Source organism: Eptesicus fuscus, chromosome 5 (genome assembly GCF_027574615.1).
Source record: "Eptesicus fuscus isolate TK198812 chromosome 5, DD_ASM_mEF_20220401, whole genome shotgun sequence".
In the NCBI taxonomy this organism is placed as follows: Eukaryota; Metazoa; Chordata; class Mammalia; order Chiroptera; family Vespertilionidae; genus Eptesicus; species Eptesicus fuscus.
This window is the reverse complement of record NC_072477.1, coordinates 50249651-50276803: the sequence shown is the minus strand read 5'-3', so window position 1 is coordinate 50276803 and position 27153 is coordinate 50249651. Positions and strand designations below refer to the sequence as shown.

General features: G+C 35.7%; 1 protein-coding gene across 4 annotated transcripts in view; it reads right to left on the bottom strand.

Annotated features, from left to right (window-relative positions):
* The window catches only part of BNIP2 (BCL2 interacting protein 2), a 33115-nt gene extending 8316 nt beyond the window's left edge, over positions 1-24799 (bottom strand). The window contains exons 1-12 of one of the 4 annotated variants that reach the window (XM_054716191.1): positions 24558-24799; positions 20080-20186; positions 18911-18978; positions 18313-18489; positions 16489-16665; positions 13115-13217; positions 12178-12309; positions 10962-11048; positions 10743-10841; positions 10481-10613; positions 9665-9700; positions 7160-7172 (exon numbers count right to left, since the gene is read on the bottom strand). In XM_054716191.1, the coding sequence (XP_054572166.1) occupies positions 9695-9700; positions 10481-10613; positions 10743-10841; positions 10962-11048; positions 12178-12309; positions 13115-13217; positions 16489-16665; positions 18313-18489; positions 18911-18978; positions 20080-20129 (1032 nt within the window). In that variant the 5' untranslated portion in view covers positions 20130-20186; positions 24558-24799 and the 3' untranslated portion in view covers positions 7160-7172; positions 9665-9694. Of the gene's footprint in view, positions 1-7120; positions 7173-9664; positions 9701-10480; positions 10614-10742; positions 10842-10961; positions 11049-12177; positions 12310-13114; positions 13218-16488; positions 16666-18312; positions 18490-18910; positions 18979-20079; positions 20187-24557 lie in introns of those variants that run through there. The other 3 variants (XM_028142021.2, XM_054716192.1, XM_008139174.3) reach the window with 3 other exon arrangements.
* Between the last annotated feature and the right edge of the window lie 2354 nt (positions 24800-27153).

The window sequence follows — 27153 nt, the reverse complement described above, 5'->3', positions numbered from 1 at the left end:
GGGAGAACATGCAAACTCCACACAAATAGTGGTGTTAGCCTGGAATCAATTTTTTTTTCATCAACATTGTAATCAAACGATTTTATTTGAGGTCCTGACGTATACACAATAAAATACTTACTATTCAGCCATAACATAAGACTAAAACCTTGCCATTTGCGACATGATGGACCTTGAGGGCATTATGATAAGTGAAGTAAGTCAGAGAGAGACATATGATCTCACTTACATATGGAATCTAAAACCCCAAAACAAGCAAACTAAGCTCAGATACACGCAACAGAGTGATGGTTGGGGGGGGGAGGAGGGGGGGGGGGGGGCGGGGCGGGGAATTGTCCTAAGGTTACAGACTTCCATTTATAAAGTAAGTCCTGGGGATATAATATATAGCAGCGATTTTCAACCCTTTTCATCTCATGGCACACATAAACTAATTACTACAATTGTGCAGCACACCGGTTGAAAATCACGAACATATAGCGTGCTGACTAGTTAAGAATACTGTATTGCATATTTGAAAGTTGCTAAGAAAGTTCTGAAAAGTCACCACAAAGAAAAACAAATTTAAACTATGGTGGTGGTGATCATTTCTATAATATATACCATTACTTGCTTTAATGATTTTAGATCTTAAAAATTCCTTTGCAATGTTGAAATATTGTAGATATGTTATCAGCCATACAAATCTACTACTCTTTCGTTTTGCAGTTTAAGGAAAATTAAATTAGAAGGTCCCTCATTTGGAAGTAACTCAAAGTCCTAGTCCTTGATCAAACTATCCAGTTAAATGCACTCCTTTGCCGAAGTTCGCATGAAGTTGGAAGGCGGGCTTCACAAGAACGAAGGCGCGCGCTCCGATTCGGGCCCCCACCCCCAAACCGGGGACGCGGTAAGACCTTCCCCTGGCCACACCTGGGCGGGGCTGGGCGCAGGCCTCCCCTAGCACCTTTCGGCGGGCGCCGGGGGAGAACAGCCTCCCGCCGCCTTCCTCCCGGGTACCCGCCGCGGGGCCGTCCCGGCACTGAAGTCGGTAACAGGTCGACCCGGGGCTCGAGGGCGAAGGGCCTCACCCTCCTTGCAGCCCTCGGAAAAGACCCACCCGACCGCAGCCCCGGCACTGGGGGCGGGGCAGGGAGCGCGGGCACGGCTCGCTCGTACCTGTGGGGAAGGCGCCTCCCGCCGCGGAGCAGACAGAATCAGCACCGCCAGGAGCCCAGAAGGCGGCTCCTATCACCTATTCCCCACCACCTCTTTGGCCGCAGCAGAAACCGCAGAACGAGGCCAACGACCCGGAAGTGCTCGCAGAACCTGGAAGTGGCGTCACGGCGAGGCCAGGAAGGCCCCGCCCACCAACTCCTCCCGAACGCTACACAAGTTTTGCGAGGGGAGGGCGGAGTTGTGGAGAGAGGAGGGGCGTGGGGCCCGTGGACAGGTAACCGTTTCCAGTAATTCACCAGGTTTACTAAATCGTTCATAAGGGAATTGTAACTTTTAAGAATAACCTTTTCCACTGTAAGATGCACAATTAGGAAATGCAAGGCAGTCATATTTTATGCCTGAGATGTGTTCAGGGTTAATACTGTTTAAAACCTTGCAGTGCTAAACTTAAGACAAATTCTTAAAATTATACCAGGAATTTATTTACCATTCAAAATAGGGCTGCAATTAATTTAGCCCAGAAAGCTTTCAATTTGTGATCCATGAAGAACTTTAATTTGGGAGAATTTGTATTTAATATTTGTTCCCAATGCAAGACAAATACTCTTATATAGGGTGTCCCCCAAAATGTATACACTTAACAACTGATAGCTCAATTGATGTTTCTTTTTAGATTTAACCCCTTGGAATTAATAATTATTCAAGGTGTGTATACATTTTTGGGGACACCCTGTATTTTGAGTCTATGTAATCCCAAACGCTGTCCTATGGAATAAAAGCATCAGTAATGTGCACAGCTGTTTGCCATTAAGTGGCTGACTAGTGATTAAGGAGTAAATACAAAATAAGTACTACTAGATGGATCCTCCAAGTAGGTCTATAAGCTATACAGGTTGTCATTTGTACCATGTTTCAGCCACTTACTGAACTGATTTCATCGTTGGATTGCCCACTAACTGAAAGAATTCTAAACTATGAAACACAAATTTTGGTTATAGTTAAGATAACATTTAATGGGGGAACAATTTGTAAAATAGATGATTGTCTAACCACTATACTGTGCATCTGAAACTAATACAAAATAATGTTGGATGCAAACTGTAATTGAAAAAAAACACACAAAACCTTCATTACATAATTATAATACCCGCTTGGAATTCAATTTAATCAGATCTTGTCAATATTTATAAAAGATCTTAAAGAATTTTAATAAAATCTGGGAATTTATTTAAAAAACAAAGACAAAAAAGATAGTATTAAAATTAAAAGCACCCCCCTGGACAATAAATATGAAGTAGCACCAGATTATAGGAAGAGAATCGAGAGTAACGGTCTAAAACGATTTGAAAGACAAGATAACTCAGTGTAAAAATCCAGTAGCATAAAGGAAGACGGAAAAAATGTGATAAAATGAGACAAAAACAAACTTTCCAATTAATTTATTTAAATTCATTAACGTTGCAAAAATACGATGTGCAACAGATCAGGACACAAGTTACTGTATTCCTTAATAAAATATTACATCTCCTTAGTAAATCAATACCAACCCTAGTATTTCTAACAGGGACCACATAAACATCTTGCACACACAACCATCAATCAGAACTGAATTTCTCAAACACTGTAAAATGAAAGCACTAAGCTAGGCAAAAGCATCTGAATAGTAGTAAATAGCATCTGAATAGTAAAATGATCACAGTACATTAATTTAGTTTAAATGGCAACATGTGAACCAGCGATAAGAAAAATATTTGAATTTTTGAAATACATATCAAAGTGTGTTAGTATCGAACAAACCCTGAATTTTGTTCTATTTGAATGCCCCAAGGGCTATGCAAGTAGTGGCCTTGAACAGCACCAATATTTACTAGATAGGTGTATGTAAATAAACTGTTTAAGGGGCAAACTTTAGAAAGTTCATATACAAAAAGTGCAGTGGAGTAGCTAATTTATGTTTTCCAAGTTCCTCCTTATCCAAAAAGAATATTGAAACAAAAATTTTAAATGCAATGTCTTAGCTTCTTGTAGAATGTCTTATAAGACAGAATCAGACAGCTATCTGAAATGGACAGCTTACTGTAATTCTTTAATTTGAAAGCATTAAACCTTGATTTTCATCTGGTCTTTGATTTATTAAGTGCTTCATGTGAACTTTTTGTAGCATTTTTTAAAGTAGTTCTCAAAACGTAAGAAATTAAGTAGCTGTCATATATAACAAAGTTACAGTTCTGTTCAAATTTTAGTGTCACTTCTTACTGCTCAACACATTACCTTATTTTCAATTACTATTTAGGACGTTAAAGGAAAATTGCATTACAGGGACTCACCATAGGTCTAACTCGAATTCATTCAGAATCTTGGGACAGGAAGAGGGGAGTTAAAGGCCAGTGGGTAATTCTTCTGTGCTTGGAACATTGAGTAGATAGTCTCCTACTTCCCTATCCTGCTGACTTTCCTATGCAAGTCTAAATTCTTTACTCTCTCAGCAGCTCAAATTACATAATTCCTATTCCCTATTAAAAGATAAAACCTAATAGAACTGGTCTATTACTGTAAGTACAGTAATTCTTCTACCCATCCTTCTGAGAATTATAATCCATTTCTCAAAAATCTGAATATGAAGGGAAAATATAGGCCTGAAAACAAAGAATGGGGTAGCAATCTCTTATTTTTAGCCTAACCTCTCCTCCCTTCTGGTTGAACCATATTAGCAATTTTCCATATGACACAGGAAAAGGGAATGAAGCTGCTGTCACATTATATACAACCTTACCAATCTCATTAGGAAACTGGCCTGTTCTATCTGACACATCCTAATGCTAATTTATCTATTATTGAAGAAATCTAAAAAGCCACTGCTTGCATTAAATCACTTTCAAATTCCCTGAGCACTCATATAAAAACAGCTAAATAGCAACACTATAGAGCCATTTACAAAGTCTCTATCAAAAACCAGACCTCTTACTTTTTTAAATTCTGGAATTACAGTTGAAGAATTCCTATCTAACAAAATATACTTGTGAATCAGCAGATTTCAGTATTCAGTGCAGTTACTAAATAGTGATGTCTATTTTGGAAGACTACATTAATATTTACCAACCATGACATATGATAAATAACCTAGTCCTAAACTTTAACTTGCACACTATAAATTGCTGACCCTCTTTGTTCAAACTTGCTTCTGTATGAAGGGACATAGCAGAAGAAAATATGATTTATCATTATAAGTATTATCAGCCTTTCCCCCCTTCGCATATTCTGTGTGTAGCATGCAGGTTTTCCTGCTGGATACACAAAATGGTACCAACAGCTTCCAGTACTTCCTGTAAAAGGACACGTTCAGTGGCATCTTAGATAACAGCTAACTCTTTACCCCTTCATAGTTTTCTTTCTTTTACTTCCTTGTTTTGTTATCTTTTCCAACTACCTGCAATCATATTTCTTTATTACATATTCCCCGATTTCCAGAATTAAAGACTATTAAGCTTAAACTATGGGGTCAATATAGCATCTTTCCTTGGTGGTACTTAGGATTATAACCAAGTAGAACACAAATTACTTTATATGAGAAACTACTGACTAAAAAAAGGCACTCAGAGCCCAAGTATAACACAAAAAGTGAAAGATTCATCAAATTAAACCAGTTAAGTTAGATCCATGACCCCAGCAGAAAGATAAAATAATATATGTACTTTGATCTTGATCAGCAGTGTAAAATTAAAATTGAGTGCTTTGGGGAAATGTTAACATAGCTACAAATTACAAATTTAATAAATGCTTTTCTTCTAACCTACTTAAGTCTTAAAATTATGAAACATTTATTATGGGGCACAAGATTCCATTAAGGTGTAGGTTAGAGCAGGTATCCTTTGAATCTAGTGATTCACAGCACATCCCTTTTGTTATATTCCAGTGTTATCACTGTACCCTCTGAATCTTAATGTTCTAATAGAATACAGGCTAATTCTACTTTTAAAAATTATTTAAAGAACACATCATTTTTGTAACAAGTTGTATCTGTAGTTAGAAACAATGCTTACAAAAGGAAAAGTCAATAAACACAATAAAGTTGAAACTGAACTGGGTACTTGATGTGGAGGAAAACTACCCATTTTAATAAAGCTCAGCCCATTTTGAGCCAGATGAACACTTGTAGATAAAAGGCTACTTAAAGCACTCTACAAATATAGACTCTAATCACAATGAAATTCAATGTTATCCTTTATTCATAATCGTTATATAGTGAAGTCAGAAGGAATACCTAAATTAATGTTAATTTGGTGTTTCAGTACAAAGTGTTTCTAACATTTGAGCAAGTAATAAGGGTTTGATTTTATTCACTACAGTGACATTAGTTTGGGATCTGCCTGTAGCTGCTGGATCCAAGTCAAGTTAGGAGGCAACTGAGGGCATCTCATCCTGGGAATCCTCCAGCATCCCCCTTAATTGGACTTAAGTTAGCATGCAAGTTTATGACTAAAGAGGACAAAAAGTAAAGAAAAATTCCCTTTTGTAATAGGAACTTGATACTGAAAGTGGAAATGGTAAAAGCCACGTGTCTTCAGTCCAGGATAGAATAAATCCTTAAAGTTTAGCTCTCATCCACTTCAATTATGCCACTCCAGGACACTCTTGTAAATTACCTTATAAGAAGGACTGGAATGTGATGTGACCCTCAAATTAGGAGTTTACCAAATGAATGAGTCACACAAGTATATGACAGAACATTAGACCCATCGGCTCTCTTAGGATGACTTTGTGGGTAAATTTAGTTCTTTTTGGAGGCGTAAGTACAATTGATTTCAATGTAGAGTCCAGGTATTTACCAAATTAAACAAGGAGTTTATATGCTATATCAAATGTGTCATCCAAAACAGTAGAATACAATGATGCTCTAAGATTTAGAAAATAGCTTAACTTATAGGAAATGTGAAAACACACTGTATCTGACTACCTACTAAGTCCAAATAACTGATATGGAAGTATTTTGGTAAAGTGCCCACATTGGGAGCAATTTAAAAAGCAGCTCCTGTTTTCTACAAAAAAGTAGTGACAGTGGATAACTCATCACGTTCTCCGAATACTACACTGCACCCACACAAATTCACAACAGTGATACCCTGGGCACAGCTTACTTCACATTAGTGAACAAATCTAAGGTTTTTATAAAGGTCTGTCTTTTGGCCAGAAAATAAAATGTCCCATATATACATATATGTACAAACCTCAATTCTTAGCCTCTTAAATTTTCCAGTTCTAAAACTGGCTTTTAAAGTTGTCTTTAAATTTAAAAAGGAAAAAGTGTGCATTACACTTATAATTGTGCTTCTGAATTAAGGAACAATATATGTTAAGTGATTTAAAAAGCTTAGGATGGTACTAACCTACTTAGATTATATGCATGACCTTTGGGTATTCATGAGAACCAGTTTAATTGTCCCTAACCCTATGAGCCACTTCCTTTTTTTAAGTTACCCTAGAAATGTAGTTAGCCATTTATAAAACACAAAAATTCTAACATGCACTTTACAAAATCATGGTCTTATTTATCTGCATATTCTTCTAAAAGACAGGTATACATTAAAAAATATTGCTCAAAACATAAAAATATATATTATCTCTTTCCTTGACCAATTAGGCATATAAATATTTTACTGAAGAAGACGCATCATTCAATAAACAAATGCAAAAACCACTTTATATAAAATGTGGTTCTCTCCTTTTCGCAATATAAAATATAAAATGATTACAATATCATTAGCTAGTAAAGAGCTAAATTCAAGAGATTTGCAAACCAAAACAGTAGTGAACAGTCCCTTATACAAAAGTCCATTGAGAAAAAGTCAAGTCGATTTTGTAACAGGTTACATAAAAATCAGGGCCAGTAAATGCATTATAAATGCAAAAAAGAGCACTGCTTCATCAGCACATTCTTCAGTCTTGTTTGGACTACATGCCAAACTTACTGTTCACTTTTTGGTTCATCTTGTTTTCCATTAAGCTCTTGATCAACTCTGTTTAATGAAAAACAATATAGATAATAAAACACTAGCAACTGAATAATTTTCTTCTTAAAAATAATGATTACTATTAGCATAGAATATTATTCTGTTAAAAACAAAGCTTTGCCAAGAAGCAGACACAGTAAAAAGGTTACCAAACATTTCCCCAATAAGGAAAGATAATTTTTAAAGTCAAGAGAATACTGACAAGAAACCTAACTGTTGTTACTTGAAAAATTATAAAATATTTATGTACAAATGCATATAACCTCAAATTACTGAACTTTACATCCTGAACAACAGTGCATACTGAAATGTTGGATTGTAACATAGCTGGTGTAGGGATCTAAGTAAAAAGCGAGTGGTAGAAAAACAATTCTTTCAAAAATGATTTTGTTAAGTGGTATATTAAAATGCCACTACAGTCATGCGCCAGGTAACGATGTTTCAGTAAAGGATGGACCACATATATGACAAATGTCCCACAAGATTGTAGTGGAGCTAAAAATTCCTATCGCCTAGTGACACTGTAAGGCCATATCACACATGAGACAGTCAGGTCCTAGTCCTTCACATTCACTCACCACTCACTCATTTCCAGTCCTGCAAGCTCCGTTCATGATAGCTGACCTGTACAGGTGTACCCTTTTTTATCTTTTACACTATATTTTTACTGTACCTTTGATATGTTTGGAATTATTGAGACAGACAAGCATTTACCATTGTGTTACAACTGCCTAGTATGTTCGGTATCAGTACAGCAATATACTGTACAGGTTTATAGCCTAGAAGCAATAGGCTACACCATATAGCCTAGATGTGCAGTAGGCTGTACCATCTAGGTTTGTGGATGTCCACACAATGACAAAACAGCCTAATGACACATTTCTCAGAACACATCCCTCCCGATCGTTAAGTGACGCATGACTGTACTTCAATGCTCAGTTTTGTACTGTCCTTTTCATCAGTACTCACTCATCATAGAGATTTCACTTTAGGTAAGCTACCCCACATTTAGACTGATAACTTTTGGTTTTAAAAACATGCCCCTCTATTTTTAAAACTTGAATGTTATCATTTTCAAGCTAACACACATTTATGAATTTTTTAAGGTTAAGCTTTATATAAAAACTAAGAAGTGCCTAAAAGACATACATAATGATTCTATTAAGGTTAAACAAAAAAAAAAAAAAAAAAAAAAGAGAACATAAAAAAAAAACAAAAACCCACAACAACCAACAAGATAAAATAGTAGTGTTAGGTTCCAAACAATACATTTAAATAAAAAGTACAGTTCCACTTCTTTTTTCTGATGCCTAAATCTGATAACTAAATACTAAGAACTTGGTAAAAAGGCAAAATACAGCAGATTTCATCAATAAAGGCAATTCATTTTGAAATCCATGAAGCAGCTGGCTTCAAAATATTCTACAATTACAGATTATATTTTTAATTTCAGCCCCTTATCTAGCAAATGTACACCAATGCCTAGAAAGGAACGAGAAATTAGCAAGATCTAAAAATCACTGCCCATATCTCTATTAAACTATTCGATAAACTGTAAAGTGTCATATAGAAATGTAAAGCTATTATTCTAACACGTGGTCAACTGAATTTTTGCTCAACAGAGACAAAATATGTCCCAAGTTAAGAATGTTCAAGTTCCAGTTACTTACAATTGGTTCTTTAGAATGGTCAAAATGGTAACTACATAAATCTCTCTAACTCTTAAGAAAGATTGCATTAAACTGTATTGCTAATTTAATTATCAATATTTTAAGTCCATTACCAAGTTAGATCCAAATCCTACACTTTTAAAAATTACTATATAAAATGTAGCTGTTTTATACCCTTGCCTTTCATCTTCTATGCCAAGGTATTAATAGATAATAGTTTGTTATGCTCAAAGCAGAAGTATTCAAAATTAAATTTAAGATGGAAAGCGGGGTGTTTTAACTATTAAATGGTACATTGATCTTTTAGGTATTTTATCACATGTAGAATCTGACTGGTTAGCAGGCCATTTAAGCATACAAAGAAATCAATGTTGGTTAGTCAAAGAATATGTGCATTTTAAATATAATCATTAACCCCAGAAAAGTAAAATAACTTCTTTAAAAAGTGCACAAATAATTTAAAAGCACAAGTTACAGATTAAAAAAATATGGTAAAAAATGATAAATTATTAAAAATAATTGATTTTTCAAATTGTATTCTTAGTAATTCCTCTGGTTTACTATCAGTATTTATACCGAAAAGGAGGGAGCACAGGCTGTGGCCTTTAATTACTAATTGGCAATATATATGCTGCTAAAACAGAGTAAATCCAAGCCACAGGCAGCATCAGGAACTTTGGATTCACTCTGCATTTAGATTCTGGGGTGTATTTATATTTACAAATGCTATTATCTTTGTCTATAAGCTAACCAACCGGTAAGGAAGAGTTAGTCTGTGCAATGCAAATGGACTAGTCTAGATGCAACCCAGTCAAGGTGTGCATATACCTTTTTTGTTTCTTTTTTAACTTTTCTTCTTCATACCTTGGTAGGGAAAAGTTATTTGAGTAAATACACATGTTATAAAGATAAACAAAAACTCAAAAAAGGCACTTAAAATAAAATCATTTAGGTTTGCAGGCAAAACAAAAAATATTTAATACAGTAATATAGAAGAATTCTGGCTTTGACACATTCAACAGACTAAAATCTCAGATTAACAAAGACACTTTTTCTACATTATAGCACCGTGATACTCAAGTACTTTACATTAAAAGCCTCTACCAAGACCTTTTAAAAGTTAGATAAAAGTTAATTTGGTAAACAGAATAAATTCTAGTCACTGGAAAGTATTAAGGCTATGCTGATCTAAATAACATTTTATTTCTCTATTAATATTATTCAATGTCATAACAAGCTTTTACTCAAATTAGGAGAGCAGCATGCCCAAATTTGGAGAATGTTCTTTAGCACTGACCAATCAGGAAATCATCTCTTAGACTGTAAGCCAGTCTTTATAAATATAAATTAATCATAACCAGAAATAATTCTTCCCATTTCTTCAATTGACAGACTGAAGAAAATGGTGAATTATGGGGAAGGTGCTGGGAAATGGCTTCTTCTTTTTTTGTTTTGTTAATCCTCACCCAAGGATATTTTTTTCTACTGATTTTTAGAGAGTGGAAGGGAGGGAGAGAGAAGGGGAGTGAGAGAGAGAGAGAGAGAGAGAGAGAGAGAGAGAGAGAGAGAGAGAGAGAGAGAGAGAGAGAGATCAATTGGTTGGCTGCCTTTTGCACCCACCCTGACCAAGGATGGGGATTGAACCTGCAACCCAGGTAAACCCAGGTATGTGTCCTTGACCGGGAATCGAACTGGAGACCCTTCAGTGCTCAGGCCAACACTTTTAACTGCTAAGCAACACTGGCCAGGGCTAGCTTGTTCTTCTCTTATTTTGTTACTAAAACAAGAGAAGTTACAAAATACTTACAATCTATGAAATGAGAAAAAATGAGTATTAAAAATATTTACCTCTTGCACATCAAAATATAAAGATCCAATACAATTAAAGAAAGAAAACAAAACATACTGTTTTATGCATTCTGGTATGCCAACATATTCCATGGGGACAAGTTCCGCTAGTTCTGCCAAATTAAAGACGTATCTAATTTTTTGGCTGAATTTTGAGCTATGGAAGAAAATAAAAATAATTACCTCAATATTTCTGACCAACAGCACTGACAAGAAATTCATACAAGGAGTTTGTGTTCCTGCTTTTTAAAAGTGTCAATGGCATTCAAAAAATTACCTAATAAATGGTCTTGTAACAGCCAGAAGTGTTCTGATAAACCAAGAGGGATGTACGATGATTAGAGATTTTAGGTTTTTCCGTAACCTGGAGTTAAAAAAAAGAAAAATTTAACAAGCTTTACAAATTCTAATGTTAGAAGTTAAGCAATCAGCAAGTATATGGAAGTTTAAACAAAAATTAATTGAAAATCCCTCATCTAAGTGTTTTCATTTAGATGTGATATTCCTTCAAATACAAGATAATGCACTCATGAATTGTGATGGTCCCTCCTACTGGTATGAAATAAACTTTACTTCATTTGGCTACATTTATGTATAGCACTTGTCTTCAGGACTCTGCCACCCAAGGGTAGAGGCTGATACTGAATACAGAAGTAAACTGTTCACATTTTTCAGGACTGGGGAGAAACTGGTACTAATTTCCTCAACACCATGAAAGGCACTGTGCAAGCAAAAAGTTGGGGGTGGAGATCACCACAGTAATGGGCAGCATAAATTAGATCTCATGCGTTCTTACAAAGTCTAAAATTTTTATTAAAAATGAAAGGCATTATTCTAGATAATTTAAAATGACCAAATAACTTTTATCACACATATTTCACACTTAAATAAAGTGATTGTTATGGATCTTTTTTGAAATTACAAGAACTAGTCCATGTCATGGTTAGGTATGAAGAGAAACCTATTAGTGGGTCTGAGTTGATTAAACTAGCTCGAATTAGTTATGGTCAAATCAAACCAATCAGAGGAACAAAGTTCCTTCCATTAGCATGGATGACTAACTAACTGCCAATAGAATGCACTTCTAGAGCTCATTCCAAAGAAAGATTACAGCTAAATAAGCACTGTAACATAAAATATGCTAACATATGTTAGGCAAAACTCAGAATGTAATAAAATAGAAAATGTACCAAGTTCTCTAACCTTTCCCAAAAACGTAAATTACTGGAAAATGTTCAACATGGTATAAATAAGGAGAAACAAAGAGCTATTATATAAATCTGTTTTAAGGAATTAGTTATTCTTTATAAAATCAAAACTAACTTCCTTCATAACATTTAAAAATACTGTATTGAGAAAATAGAAACTTTCTATGAAATTAATAAATGTAATTTAGGAAGTGTATACATGGCCTTTAAGTGCCAACAGAAAATAATCTAATAAGGCCATTATAAAAATTATTCAGACTAGCTTTCAACTTGTATTTATAGTACCTTCTATCAATTTGCTGATAGCATTTCCTGAGCCATCCCAGACTAGGCATTTTCCTTCGAGTCGTTGCACCATTTAAATAAACTATCATGTAGTTTTCTGCTACTAATAGTTCCAAAGTGCCAATAACATACCTGTAAAAGCAAATTAAAACCTTAAATAACAGTTTTGTGAACCAAACTAGGTTAGCCAAATTATACAGTTCCCTTCCCTCCCCTCAATGATAGAAAAACCAATTAAAGTTTTAACAGTGTTAGTATAATGATTATTTTTTTAAAAAGTTATCTTCAGTTTATTTTTAAAATTAATTACATTTATTGAGATAACATTGGTTGAGTTACCTTTTAGAAATACACATTGAAATGTTCATAGATGAAATGATATGATGTCTGGGATTTGCTTCAAAATTATACAGCAGGGCAAGTTTGAATTGTGGGAATGAAGTCTAAATTGATGACTGTGGAATTGATTGATTGGCATACAAAGATTCAATACACTGCTCTTTACTTTTGTATATGTTTGAAACTTTCCACAACAAAGTTTTTAAAAAACTGCACTAATTGGAGAAAAAGAATGACTTTGTGGAAATACAATAGAACTGAGTCAGCTTAGTTACATTTGGTTTTTCAGGGCTAAATGTAATTTAGTCATGTAATTTTGAAATTTAAAAAAAAGTCACTTCTTTACCCTCAATGTGTCCTCAACTATAAAATAGAGAAGCTGGAACAGATAATGTGAAATATTCCTTCCAGTTTTAAAATAACAATTTTTTCAGTCAAGTTGAAAAACAAATAGTTTCATAATGCTAAAGAGTAAGTACTTAAAAACAACCAGACTTGGGATATTTATAATTTTTACCCAGCTAAACTTCACTTCCTTAAATTGGACATCTAATTAACTCGGAATTCTGTCCAAACATTTTTGTGAAGATATACATACTTAAAGAGATTGTCCATCAGGTATCTATAGTTAGGTTGACCACTTTCAGGCATAAAACAGACAGCAAACACAACAATGGCATTTAATCCATCCCCATAATATCCTGAAAAGAAACCAAAGATAAAATCACCAGCATGATTTTACTCTGAAGATTTTTCAGAGGACATCTGTATCGTTGTTAGAGTATAAGTGGTTTACCTTCCACAAAATTTTGGATCAAAAAGTTGTGGTTTTTTTAGATCTTTAATACCCTCTTGTCAAAAAGACAACAATAACATTTGAAGAGGAAAGGGTGGGCATTAAAAACAGAAACCCACTTAAACCAGCATAATCAGAAAGCCAGTCTTGTTTTAACAAGTAAACAAAAATAACGATATAACCCAAGCAGACACGATACAACAATATCTGCAATAAAACATTCTTATGCAACTTAGGTTAGAGTGGGTACTTTATTTAGTCTTTAAAAAATATATATATTTTTATTGATTTCAGAGAGAGGAAGGGAGAGAGAGATAGAAACATTGAAGAGATAAACATCGATCAGTTGCCTCCTGCAGGCCCCATACTGGGGACTGAACCTGCAACCTGGGCGTGTGTCCTGATTGGGAATTGAACCAGCAACCTCCTGGTGCACGGGATGACGCTCATCCAACTGAGCCACAGCAACTGAGCTAAAGTGGATGCTTTTTTAAAAAGAGTTATTTTCACCCTAGCTGGTTTGAGCGTCAGCCTGTGGAATGAAGGGTCCCGGGTTTGATTCCAGTCAAGGGCACGTACCTCAGGTGCAGGCTCCTCCCCGGCCTGGGCCCTGGTCAGGGCTCATGCAGGTGGCAACCAATCGATGTGTTCCTTTTATATCAATATTTCTCTCTGTCTTTCCCTCTCTCTTCCATGCACTCTTAAAAATAAATGGAAAAATATCCTTGGGTGAGAATGTAAAAAACAAAAACAAAATAAATAAAAAAGAGTTATGTTCAATATTGCCTAATGTTTTGAAGATTTTAGGGTATTAATACCTAAGAAAACATCACATCTCTGACATAATTCTAGAAAAAGAGCTAAAATGTATATTTTTGAATTGTAATCTCTAGATATTAAGTATATCCAATAACAGTTTTGCTTTAACTTTCTTTTCTATTGTTCACAAACATGCACTAAAAAGATTTGAACATTTCAAATACATTAAAACCTTATCTTTCTTAATCCCTTAGTCACAAATATAGTGATAAATTCAGTAGGATACAATAGCCCTAATTATTTCCTTTAAGAAAAATAAAGTATTATTTCTGAAAAATACTGTGTTTAAGCCATGAACTAGGTCTCACAACCTGCTTCCTATGAACTATCTGAATTAATATGTCTGTGGACTTCCCGATCCAGATTATCCTGTGGTGGTTTTTTTTTTTTAATTCTTCATCTGAGTAAGATTAAATTAGGCAGGATAATATAACTGCAAATATTCAAGTGATTTGCTCTCAGATGAATGAAGACTATACAAATAAGCAAGGGGGTGCCTTTGGTGAAGAATAAATTAAGTGGAAATAATTCTACGTGATAAAAACCTATCAGCTTGACCTATATGGCTCCCTGCCTTCATTAGGAGAATTTCAGGTAACATGACATGCTCTACAGAGTGAGTTGCATTTTGGCTAGCACTAACGTTCTAGCACTATTTGCACAATGCCGAGGTAAACTTCTATACAGCAAAGACAGACTGACAGAAGTTATAATTGTCTTCATAGCTTTACCTATTTGACTTGTAAATTTCTTAGGGGAAGGGACAGAAAGCCTTGTATTTTTGTATATCCCACAAATATGTAAAGTAGAACCTACATAAAAATGTGGAATGAACTGGTTTTCTACTTTGTAGTAAAGATGAAAGATTTGTTCAGGGTTTTTTGTTGTTTTTTTTTTTAAATAGATTTTTATTGATTTTAGAGAGGAAGGGAGAAGGAAAGACAGGTAGCAACATCAATGATGAGAGAGAATCCTGGATTGGCTGCCTCCCGCACGTCCCCCACTGGGGACCGAGCCCACAACCCTGGCATGTGCCCTTGACCAGAATCAAACCCGGGACCCTTCAGTCCGCAAGCAGATGCTCTATCCACTGAGCCAAACCAGCTAGGACTTGTTCAGGGTTTTAAGGTAAATTAAGAATCATAGTTTAAAAAGCCAGGTTTTACTTATATCCACAAAAGACTGTATAAGAATGTTCATGGCAGTTTTAATAATGATAGCTCAAATTTGTAACTAACATGTCCATCAAAAGAAAAATAGACAAGCAAATTGTGGCTTATCCATGCAAGGCAAAGTCACTCAGCAGTAAGAAATAAACTATGGATGCATGCAACTACATGGATGAAGCTCAAAAACATTATGCTGAACAAAAGAAGTAGACCAAAGAGTGTATACCATATGACTCCAGTTACATGAAATTCTATTAACAGGTACAACTAACCAGAGGGTAGACTTTACAATAGTGGTTACTGGAGAGGTAATCCTTGGGCGGGAGTATGAAAATATTCTGTATGTCTAGGGGTGTAGGCTATAGGGGTATATATGGTTATATGGGTATTTGTCAAAACTCATTGAACTATACACTGAAGATTAGAACATTTTTAAGTGAAGTAAGTCAGACAGAATAAAAACAAATATATTACTTATATGTGGAATCTAAAAAAACCTAAACTCAGAAAAAAAGACTAGAATGGTGGTTACTATGGGCTGCGGGAGAAGGGGAGATGTGTCAAAGAGTACAAATTTCCAGTTAGAAAATGAGTAAGTTCTGAAGATCTAATGTATAGCATGGTGACAATAGTTAGTAATTCTGTGTTATGTATTTGAAAATTGCTAAGATTTCAAAATGTTCTTACCACAAAAAAGAAATAGTAATTATGTAATCTGATGCAGGTGTTAGCTAAGGCTATGGTGGTGATCACTTTACAATATACAAGTGTATCATATCAACATGCTATACATCTTAAACTTATAATACAACGTTGTATGTCCATTATATCTCAATGAAGCTGAAAAAAATTGCAAATGCTACAAAAATGGTTTGGAACATTTCACTGCATATAAATGATAAATGGATACAAAAGGGGAGAAAGTCTCAGTTTTGGGGATGGTGTCAAGGGATAGGGTGGGAGGGAGAATTTTCGTTGCATATTCTTATAACTTTTGAACTTACAATAGTGCATGCATTAATGATTTTTAAATGATGGTTTTATTCTTTTAGTTTAAACCTGTTATGTTACTAAAATGACATGATAAATATTTATTATTTTTTCAAAATTACATATTATCTCAAGGGAGAGTTTCTTTAAGCAATTAGGTTTCTGATGTTGCATTAAAAAATCTGAACAATCTCTTACCTCCATGACTGATAACTTTTTTATAGGGTTCAATGGCCTTCATATCAACTCTGTGGTCCTGTTCTCCAATTCTGAACATACGCCAGCGTCGTCCATCTTCTTTTTCCTCCTCTGCTGTGTATTCGGTAATTGAGCCTTTCCTAATAACTTCAGTAGTTTTGGGTTTTGGAAGATCATCTGTCAAAATAAAAGGTTTTTGAATTCCAAATGTTACTTACACCACAAAATAAAATTACATGTTAACCACTCTGCTATCTAATTAGAATGTTTGGAGACTTTTTCATTATACTTTCTGTGGAATATTAAATATTTCATAATAGAAGGAAAGGCTTTCTCTTCAGATGAAGTCATTTTATGCTTTTGGAAATCATGGTTTTTTCTTTTTTTTGTATTGCCTAATTCAGAAAGCACTAATCACAGTACAAGGTATATCTGTAAGTTCAGAAAAGATAATTCATACAGACATCAAAATCTTAGTACACTGGCCCTACAATGCCTTTCCAGATTCTGTTTATAATAAGACTGTCCTTGACAGTTATCAACACTACAGGTTACTTAATTATCTGGAAGCCAATCATTTTTTGTTGTTATTGAACACATAAATTATTCCCCAAACATTATAATATCAGTAGAAAGTGGTTAACTAGTCAATGATTATTGCTCATTTGATCAGTTTTTTAAAGCAGAAATTTATTGATAATATTCTTAAGTATACATGCAAAAGTATATTTTAAATTGACATTAGACAAAGCATAAGCACCAATGATTAGGTGTAATTTATTTTTCAAGATTGTATTTTAGATGATTTTTAATGCTGTAATGATTTTCAAAATTTTAGTATCATAGTCCTTACCAAAAGATGGGGGGAGGGAAAACCTACTGCATGTTAGTTGTTTGTTTCCAAGATAAAGCAGTTAACGGAAAATATCCTTCCAGGAAATGACTAGAGATGCATTAAAGAAAGAAGAAACAAAACACATAGGCAGAAAACTATTTCAGTATCTTTATAAAATATTGCTTCTTACTGGACTGCTTATTGAACCAATAAACAGGGAAGGAAAAAGGAACAAAAGGCACAGCACATCAAGGATCTTACCCTTCACTGTAGATAATATACTTAGTGCTAAATACTGCTTTGAAGTAAAAATAATTTTAAAGATGGTATATACCTATAAATTATTAAATATACAAAGACACTGTAGCCAACAATTATCTAATTAAAGAAAGCACGCGAAGCAAAACACATGCAAATTCCTTTGGATTTCAAATAACAAACGAGGAATATAAAACTGAAGAGTATACATTAATTCAAGCTGGTTGTTTACAAAGTGCAGCAATATCAGCAAACCTATTTTTAAAAAAAAAAATCATCCTCAAAAAACTCCCTTTAGGAATCTCTCTCTGCAAACTCTTAACTACTTTTAGCACATCTACTAAATTATGTTTCTTCAAAGCTTTTTTTTTTTTTAGTGGACATAAGACTATGCCATAATTATCAAGCAATGTTTTGGGAGCGACCATGTAAAAAATGTAACTTCACAGCAATTGAGGAAAAAAAAAGCCACCTGTGTAATCTACTAAAAATAGTTTGAAAGCCTTGAGAATATTCAGTGTTAGCAAAATTTCATACCTTAGTAAAAAAGGGGAAAAAAAGAACTTTATAAAAAATAACACATTTCAACAAAATCTCTTAATCATTCATTTTAACTGTCAAGTTTTAAGTTTTTCCAATTATCCTATGAGAATGCCATTACAAAAAACACAAATGTATATAAAGACAAACATTCATTAATAAAAGTTAGGTAAAAACAATGAAATATTTACCTTCCCACTCAAATTCATTACTATTCTCTGATGGTGTATCTAAGCCATCTAAGTCAATCTCCCCACTTTCATCCAAATCATCTGACAACACAGAGCCATCACTAGGATCCAGGGTCAGGCTAATGTCTGGAGCCATTAGTTTCTTTCTTACTTTATTTCCATTAACTTCTAGTGAGCCTGGAATGGGTAAACCAAGCGAAAGATGTATTAGAAGGAATGTTTAAATGTCCACCACTTCATCCTGAGGAAAAATAAAATTAAACACAACCTCAAAGCACTAATTTACAACTCTGGATTTTGATCATGGCTGTTTCTACATCATGGCAAGATGGTACATCCCAGCAAAGTTACATCTTTTTAAATAGAGGCAGATCTCATAGTCACCTCTACTACCAAAAGTGATCTACTCTCATCCCTTTAGTGTAGAAATTTCCAAAAACCTCCAAAGTATTCCAAAAATTCTTTCCTCAACATTCAACTTATCTTTTGTTCCCTCTGATGAAACAAACACCAAGTATATTTTTTCCTTGACAAAGAAATGTGTTCAAAAATAGCACACTCTATCGTTTTACTGAAACTAAAAGTGTCAAGTTCTTACCAGGCTGGTTCTCTGGTTCAGTTACAGCTAATATATCTGCTTCGATACTATCATCTTCTGGTAATGGTCTAGAAGACAAAGTAAGAAATTAAAAAAATTTCTTAAAAAAATTTTTAAGTAAGAAATTTAAAAATTTTTTTTTTCAAGTCCCAAGTTCTATTAAAAATAGCTCTAGTCGGTGTGGCTCAGTGGATAGAGCATTGGCCCTCCGACTGAATGTTCCAGGGTTCAATTCCGGTCAAGGGCATACCTGGATTGCATGTTCCACGCCCAGCCCTGATGGGGCTCGTGTGGAAGGCAACTAATTGATGGGTCTCTCTCACTTGATGTGTCTCTCTGTCTCTTCCCCTCCCTCCCACTCTCTCTATAAATCAATGGAAAAATATCCTCAGGTGAAGATTAAAAAAAAAAAGCTTATAAAAACAATTATGTAGAAAATTGACTTTATAAAACACTTTTAAAGAAAATATTTTCAGATCGTCAGAGTTGACTTACATATTTATATCAGTAACACAAAAGTAAATATAAATTCCTTATGTAACTGCCCTTAAATACAACTATAAAACAAATATAAAAATTATAAACCTACAAAACAAATATAATTCAAATGCATGAATTTAATGTGATACATGATACAATAATGTATGATGAAGCTAAATCATAGCTCACAATGGGACTCAGGTAATTGCTTTGAGTATTAGCATTTCCACATTACTATTATCATCATGTACTATGCAATGACTCAGTATGACTCAGTCTCACCAGTCCCTTTCAACTGCTAAGGAACCTTACTATGCACTGGATGGTTTTCTAACCAGGATGGCATGGAAACATCATTTAAACCTAAGATCTGCAAACCATCATGTTGTCTGTCTTAAACTTAGAGTGATGTATGTCAATTATTTCTCAATAAAATTGGAAAGAAAAAGGTTTGCCTTTGCTCTTTCTCTATCAACTCTATTGGTGCCAATACAAATGTAAATACAAATGCAAATCTGTCAAGGTAGCTGGTCACATGATCTGGGAAAGCCTGGCTTATTTATTTAATACATTTTTTAAAAGATTAAAAGCAGAACATTAAGCCCAATAGTCATTTAATAGGTGACATCAGAATAAAGAAAGTTTGAAGTTTTGTTCTACATTTATTTTCATTTATAAGCACTGCTCACATTGGAAAATCTTCATCTTGCCATTCTTCCTTAAGTTCTACACCTTCCATCCTCAGCTTGGACTCAATGTCAACTACAAATTCCCGATAATCCAGAGAGCCAATGTCCTGTGAAAAGAGAAAAATTTATAACAACTTGCCATTTTACCTTTTATTGGCTGAAAAGGTACAATAATCTTACATTTTAGCTCACACCTCTAGCTTTAGCTCAATGGTCTGGTCATAAAATCAATTTACTGGATTGTAACTACCATTTAAAAAGAAATTTGAATAGAAAATAATCAGTGTGTGTGTGTGTGTGTGTGTGTGTGTATATATATATATATATATATATATATATATATATATATTTCATATTTGTTTTTAATTGCAAAAATGCATGTGTCCCAGGTTGTGAGTCTAGAAGACAAACTGTGTCTTTTAGCTGTGTTACCCCTTGAACAATTGTATCATTAGAAAACAGCCCCTCTAAATATAGAGAGCCTGAGTATTTCAGCTCTCTTAGCCAATTCATTCAATTTTTACTTTAAGGTCATATTGAATCATGTGATATTAATACAGCAGAGTGTATAAACATGGCTATTTAGTTTGGGGAGGAGAGAGAAGGATATATTCACTCTTAAACATTTCATCACAAACTTTAGGAGGAAAAGTACAGTAGGTAGATAAAAACAGTTAAAACAATTGAGAGAGTACTGTTCTTGGAAGCACTTTATCAGCAGCTCTAATAACAGGAAACAAACAAGAAAGGAGCAATATAAGCACAAACACTGAAGGATATTGCTGACTTAGACTTTAACTGGCTGCTTCCCATTTTTGTAAATTAGAATGAGGGAAAAAGGAATGAGGAAATAATACTTTAAGAGACTATTTGTTAAAATAACCCAATGCAGCCCTAGCTGGTTTGACTCAGTGGATAGAGCGCTGGACTGCAGACTGAAGGGTCCTGGGTTCGATTACGATCAAGGGCACATGCCCAGGTTGCAGGCTCATCCCCAGTAGGGGGCATGCAGGAGGCAGCCAGCCGGTCAATGATTCTCCGTCATCATTGATGTTTCTGTTTCTCCCTCTCCTTCTCCCTCTCCCTTCCTCTCTGAAATCAATAAAAATATGTTTTAAAAAATAAAAATAAAATAACCCAAAGCAACAGGAATAACCTGATTTATCAACACACTTATGTTAGTTAGGGCATTTCATTACTTTTGCCAGCTATGAGTGGAGGTCATAGAGATAAATTAAAAACAATCGTTCACTTTAGTGAGGTTAAAAATCAAGGAGATAATGGATTTCCTCCTTTACAACCAAGAAGGGGATTTCCCCAGTGCAACTTAGCAGTATAAGCAAAAATTAAATATTAAGATCATATTTAGAACTGACTGAATTATAATTTTACATGGTAACTTTAATATTATGTAGTTCAACACTGCTGCTGGAATAGGTACTAGTAACCACATCTATGCTAAAATCAATTACAGTGGGCAGAAGGAAATGCCCAGGAAAGCTTTTCACTTCCTCATTTAAATGAAAGGGATTCATTCTAAATATTTATGTTCACTTTTCCTATGAGTTTGGCAACACTGTTAGCATTACAGGAAAATAATTTAGGCCATCCTATGTGTTTATGAAGATCACCAAGCACTCCTGGAAAAATCCTATATGCTTTCTTGTCATTGCTTCCTTGAAAGCAAGGTAACAGAGGTTTTTTAGAATGAAATGACAGAATGTCACCTCACACCTGTAAGAGTGACTAGTACAAAAAAGACAAGAAATAACAAGTGCTGGGGAGGACGTAGAGAAAAAAGAATCCTTGTACACTGTTGGTGAGAATGTAAATTGGTGCAGCTACCTGGAAAACAGTATAAAGGTTCCTTAAGAAATTAAAAGTAGAACCACCATATGAATCGGCAATTCCACTTCTGGGTATTTAGCCCAAGGAAATAAAATCTACTATTTCAAAAAGATATATGCATTTCCATATTTATTGCAGCATTATTTATAATAGCCAAATATGGATACCACTTAAGTGCTCATTAATGGACGAATGGATAAAATGTGGTATGTATATGTGAATGTACACGTGTACACACACACACACACACACACACACACAGGAATATTATTCAGCACATAAAAGAAGATCTTGCCATTTGCAACAAAATGGATGGACCTCGAGGGCACTATGTTAAGTGAAGGACAAAAACTGTATGACCTCACCTACATGTGGAAATCTAAAAAGCAGCACAAAAACAAAAAATTAAAACTGAGCTCACAGATACAGAGAACAGATTGATGGAAATGGGACGGTGAGAAAAATGAGTGAAGGGGGCCAAAAAGCACAAATTTCTAGTTATAAATTCCGGGGATGTAATGTACAGCATGGTGACCACAATTAATATATATATTGTATTATATATTTGAAAGTTACTATGAGAGTAGATCTTAAAAGTTCTCAGCACAAGAAAAAAATTTTTGTAATTGTGTGTGGTGATGGATATTAACTAGACTTAATTGTGGTGAACATTTCACAATATATACAAATATCAAATCATGTACACCTGTAACTAATATGTTCTATGTCAATTATATGTCCATTAAAACAAAGAATGAAATGAGATACTCTATCAGAAATGTTAACACAAAATTTAAGAAAAATTATAATGCTGCTGATCTTTCTTAAAATTGTGAAAATAAAGCAAAGGATAATTATCCCACCTATAAAACACACATGCTGAGACCTTTAAAAGGATTAAAGTCTAATAACTGATCTCTAACACTTTCTCATAGTTACAAATATTATAATTTTGGGATATTACTATCATCGTATTATGCTAGTATTCTGCTTTACAGAAGGTAAGATTAACAAGACATCTTTCAATCCACTGCCAGCCAAGGTTAATTTATCAGATCTGGCTAAACATACTACTACTTCCTTTCTTAAACGCCTTCCTTCCTCACTGCTCCTTCTACCAGCATTACTCCTGATGGAGTGAACACAACTGCTTTCCCAAAGAGTGCTTTTCACATTTACTAACCACTTGCACATTCATCATTTCATATGTTCCAACCAACAATTTTGTGAGGTCTAAAACACTGGTGTTATTATCCTAGATTTATCATCTATATGAGGCAAATGACACTACATCCTGGTTCCCAGACCTAGACTGTTTCTAACACAGCAGTGTCTCCAGTTCACTGGCAACTTTATACAGAATAAGCCTGTAATGCCAGATTTGGTTACACTTAGCTTCGAAGGTCTTGCAATGCCTAAGGACTTCAACAATACCGACATGTTTGCAGAAGGGGACCTGTAATGCTTCCAGTCTAAGCCCAACAATAGGAGGCTGCAATAGAGAAGGTTATGAAGACTAATAATTAGAGTTCAGAGAAAATGTAAAATGACAAGAAATAAGGAGGAGTGTAAGATCATCAAGAATATAGTCTGCAGGGTAACTAAATTGGGTAGCTTCAGTTACAATTTTGAGGAATCTTACCATTTACAAATTGCGAATTACAAACTGTCAGAGAAAGAAGACATTTAATTAAAAAAATTAAGAAGTTAAGCATTAGGGAAAATAGAGCTCTTAATAAAAAAAGGTGAGGATGAAACATGCAATCACACACTTCAACTATGTAGAAGGCGCTATGACCACCTCCAGGGGTGGGGAACGTCTGGCCAGGGAAATCATTTGGCCTGACCCTGCCAAGGCATTAGGGGTGAGTTAATTAAATGTATAACCAAATATAGCTGGCTAATTTTTAAGTTGACAACTTTGTGTGGCCCTCGAATGATGTTATAAATATCCAAATAGCTCTTGGCAGAAAAAAAAGAGTTCCCGGAACAGACAAGGGAAGTTTCAAAGCAACGCAATAGAACCAAATAAAGTTTTCATTTAACATGAGTTGACCTAGATCTCCAGTGGCATCAAATGCACCCAGGACACCAAAACCATTTTTCGCCAGCTATTTAGGCAAAAGATAGCGTCCGAATGCACGCAGAAACCCGGCTTTTCAAGTAGGAAGGTCTCTTAAAGCTCTGATTACAGATGCCGCTTCCGTGTTTCCTCTCCGAAGGTAGGAGGCACATCAGAAGTCTAAGTTTCTTTGTTCTGCACCGGGACGAGGCTGGTCACAAATAGGGGACCGACGTGGCCCAGTCACCAGACTCAGACCGGGGTGTGTGCAGGGGGGGGCCTAGGAGGAGGTACCGTAGGTTCCAGCCGGTGCACAACCCCACAAACGGAAAAGGGGGTGGAGGTGCAAGGATGGCAAAAGCAAACAGGAGCCGAGCCAAGGGCGGGGGCCGACGCTGGGCGGGACCCGGGAAGCGCCACCGGGCAGGTTCTCTGGCACCCCCCACGAAGGGTAGCCCTCCGGGCTTTCTCTCCTTGGCCCTCCGGGGCACGCGACCCTCGGACGCTCGCCCCCACGCGTGTTCCCAGCCCGGACCCACCATGCCCAGCCCTCCCGGGCCAAACTCACCCCGGAGGAAGCCTTGGCCCCCTCGTCTTCTTCGCCCCTCCAGGCCGGCGACGTGGGGCTGACGGCCAGGTCGCAGAAGGTAGCGCCGAGCGGAGCCCGCTCCCCTCGGACCGCAGTGTAGACTCGAGCCCAGGACCCCGGCCACAGATGCAGCTGTAGCGGTAGCGGCGTAGCTGACCCGGATGCAGAGGGCAGCCCCAGCGGAAGTGACTACCTGCCGACCTTCTTGCCGGCGCCGCACCCGGGGGAGGCGGAGGCGCAGGCGCGGGCGGAGGCGCAGGCGCAGGCGTGGCATTATCTTGAAACCCCTGAGTCCCGCCCCCTACCCTCTCAGCCCTCAGGGAGTAACCCTGCGCATGCGCCGCGCGGCCGCCCAATCTTACTGCCGGGCTGGCGGGGCACCTTTTGTGCGGCCCTTCCGGGCTGTAGGCGCAACCTTGACCTGCGCCTGGACGCCGGCTAGCATCTCAAAGAGCCATTTTTTATATTCTTTATGTTGGCATTACTGATCGCTACAATAACTGTATATTATAAAGTGGATAAAATGAAGGGAAGAAAAGTATCTGAGGCCTCATTTTGGGGAACTAGCCCTCAGAAGAATCCAGAGTTTGGTAAAATTCGAGGGTGAACAGCCTTGAAACAGTAAATTCTCAAACTGGAATGTAGGAAGCGATCAATTTATTCTTTTTTTAAATTTTTCAATTAGTTGTGGACCATGCTTTGGTAAGATAAAAATAAGATAAACATTTTATCATTAGAGCCAGTACCCATCAATTACCTGTTTAATTTCCATAAAGGTTTCTAAAAGCTTACTCTCAATTTCTGTACTATTCTTGCCGCAGACCAAGTAACAAACAGTTCTCTAAAGGGTTCAGGTCTGTGGATCATTCTTTGAGTAGCAAACCTGCTCTACAACTTCAAGGAAATAGGATTAGTTTGGAGAACATCATAATCCCTCTCAGAAAAATCACTAAATCCCTACAAAGGCCCAGCAGTCTTATTATTTGGGCAAAGCATTAGGGAGTGGTGGGGCATAGAGTAACTGAAAAGCTCAAAAATTTAAATCATTGATCCAAAATGCAGCTCTTGGGTTTGCACTGCTTTAACATTTACTCACTGTTGGTAGGTGGTTAAACTCTCTGTTGATAAAATGGGGGGGGGGGGGGGGGGGGGAGGAGGGAGATAATGACTACTTAGTAGGATTTTTGTGAGATAAAGTCATATATATACAGGGGTGAACAAAAGTAGGTTTACAGTTGTTTGTATGGCAAATAATACAAGAATAAACTGTCTTGCATACTCACAACTGTAAACTTTAGCTACCCTATATATGAGAACAGTACTTGGTATATTGCAATCATATATTATTAGGTATTATTATCGTCCTCCTAGAAATTTTGTTAAATAGCTGGCAGAGAAAACAAAACTGATCAAATGATGAACAGTTTTAACTAAACAACTTCTTGGGCCATGCTCCTGTAACTTCATCTGCGTTTACAGACTTTTCATGGTTCCAGATTTTGCTTATTTCAATCCTGCAATGAGTAGTATTCTCCACAGGGTGGCAGGAAATAATTTGAAATAATATACAATGATTTCACAATCTGTAGTTTATTTTTCATTTCAGTAACTTTATTGTTTAATAAGCTTAATTAGTGTTGGCTTTGGTTTTGAATAAGGCCTTCTACTCTTGTCTTCTTATCCCCATTTCATGAATTACCTATACTTATAGTTGAAACGTTAGAAACTTACAAATACTCGGTGTACTTGTTAATAATGTGGATTTTTTTTTAAATAGATGGAGTTACACATATGCTGATATATATGCGATTTGTTATGTATGCTATTTTGTTGTATTGCTCCTTCAAATTACCACTTGTTCCGATTGATGGCACATGCACTTTCTGAGCAGCAATTCAAAACGTATGAAGAAGTGGAAAATTGGGTCTCTGAATGGTTTGCCTCAAAACAAGAAAAATTCTATTGGGACAGTATCCACAAATTACCTGAAAGATGGGGGAAATGTGTAGCTAGCGACGGACATTACTTTGAATAAAGCACTTTTGATGTTTCTCTTAAAATTATCGTGTTTTCTTTGATTACAAAGTTAATAATGTGGATTAACTATTAACCGATTAAAAATGCAGATTAATTATTAACCAGTTAATGGTGCAGACTAACTATTAACTGGTTAATAATGCGGATTAATTATTAATTGGTTAAATATGTAAATTAACTATTGATCGGTTAAAAATGTAGATTAATTATTAGCCGGTTAATAGTGTGGATTAACTATTAACCGGTTAATAATGTGGATTAATTAGCTATTAACCGGTTAATAATGCATATTAGTTATTAACCGGTTCATAATACGAATTTTGTAATCAAAGAAAACACGATAATTTCAAGAGAAACATCAAAAGTGCTTTATTCAAAGTAATGTCCATTGCTAGCTACACATTTCCCCATCTTTCAGGTAATTTGTGGATACCGTCCCAATAGAACTTTCCTTGTTTTGAGGCAAACCATTCAGAGACCCAATTTTCCATTTTGTACGTTTTGAAGTGCTGCTCAGAAAGTGCGTGTGCCATCAATC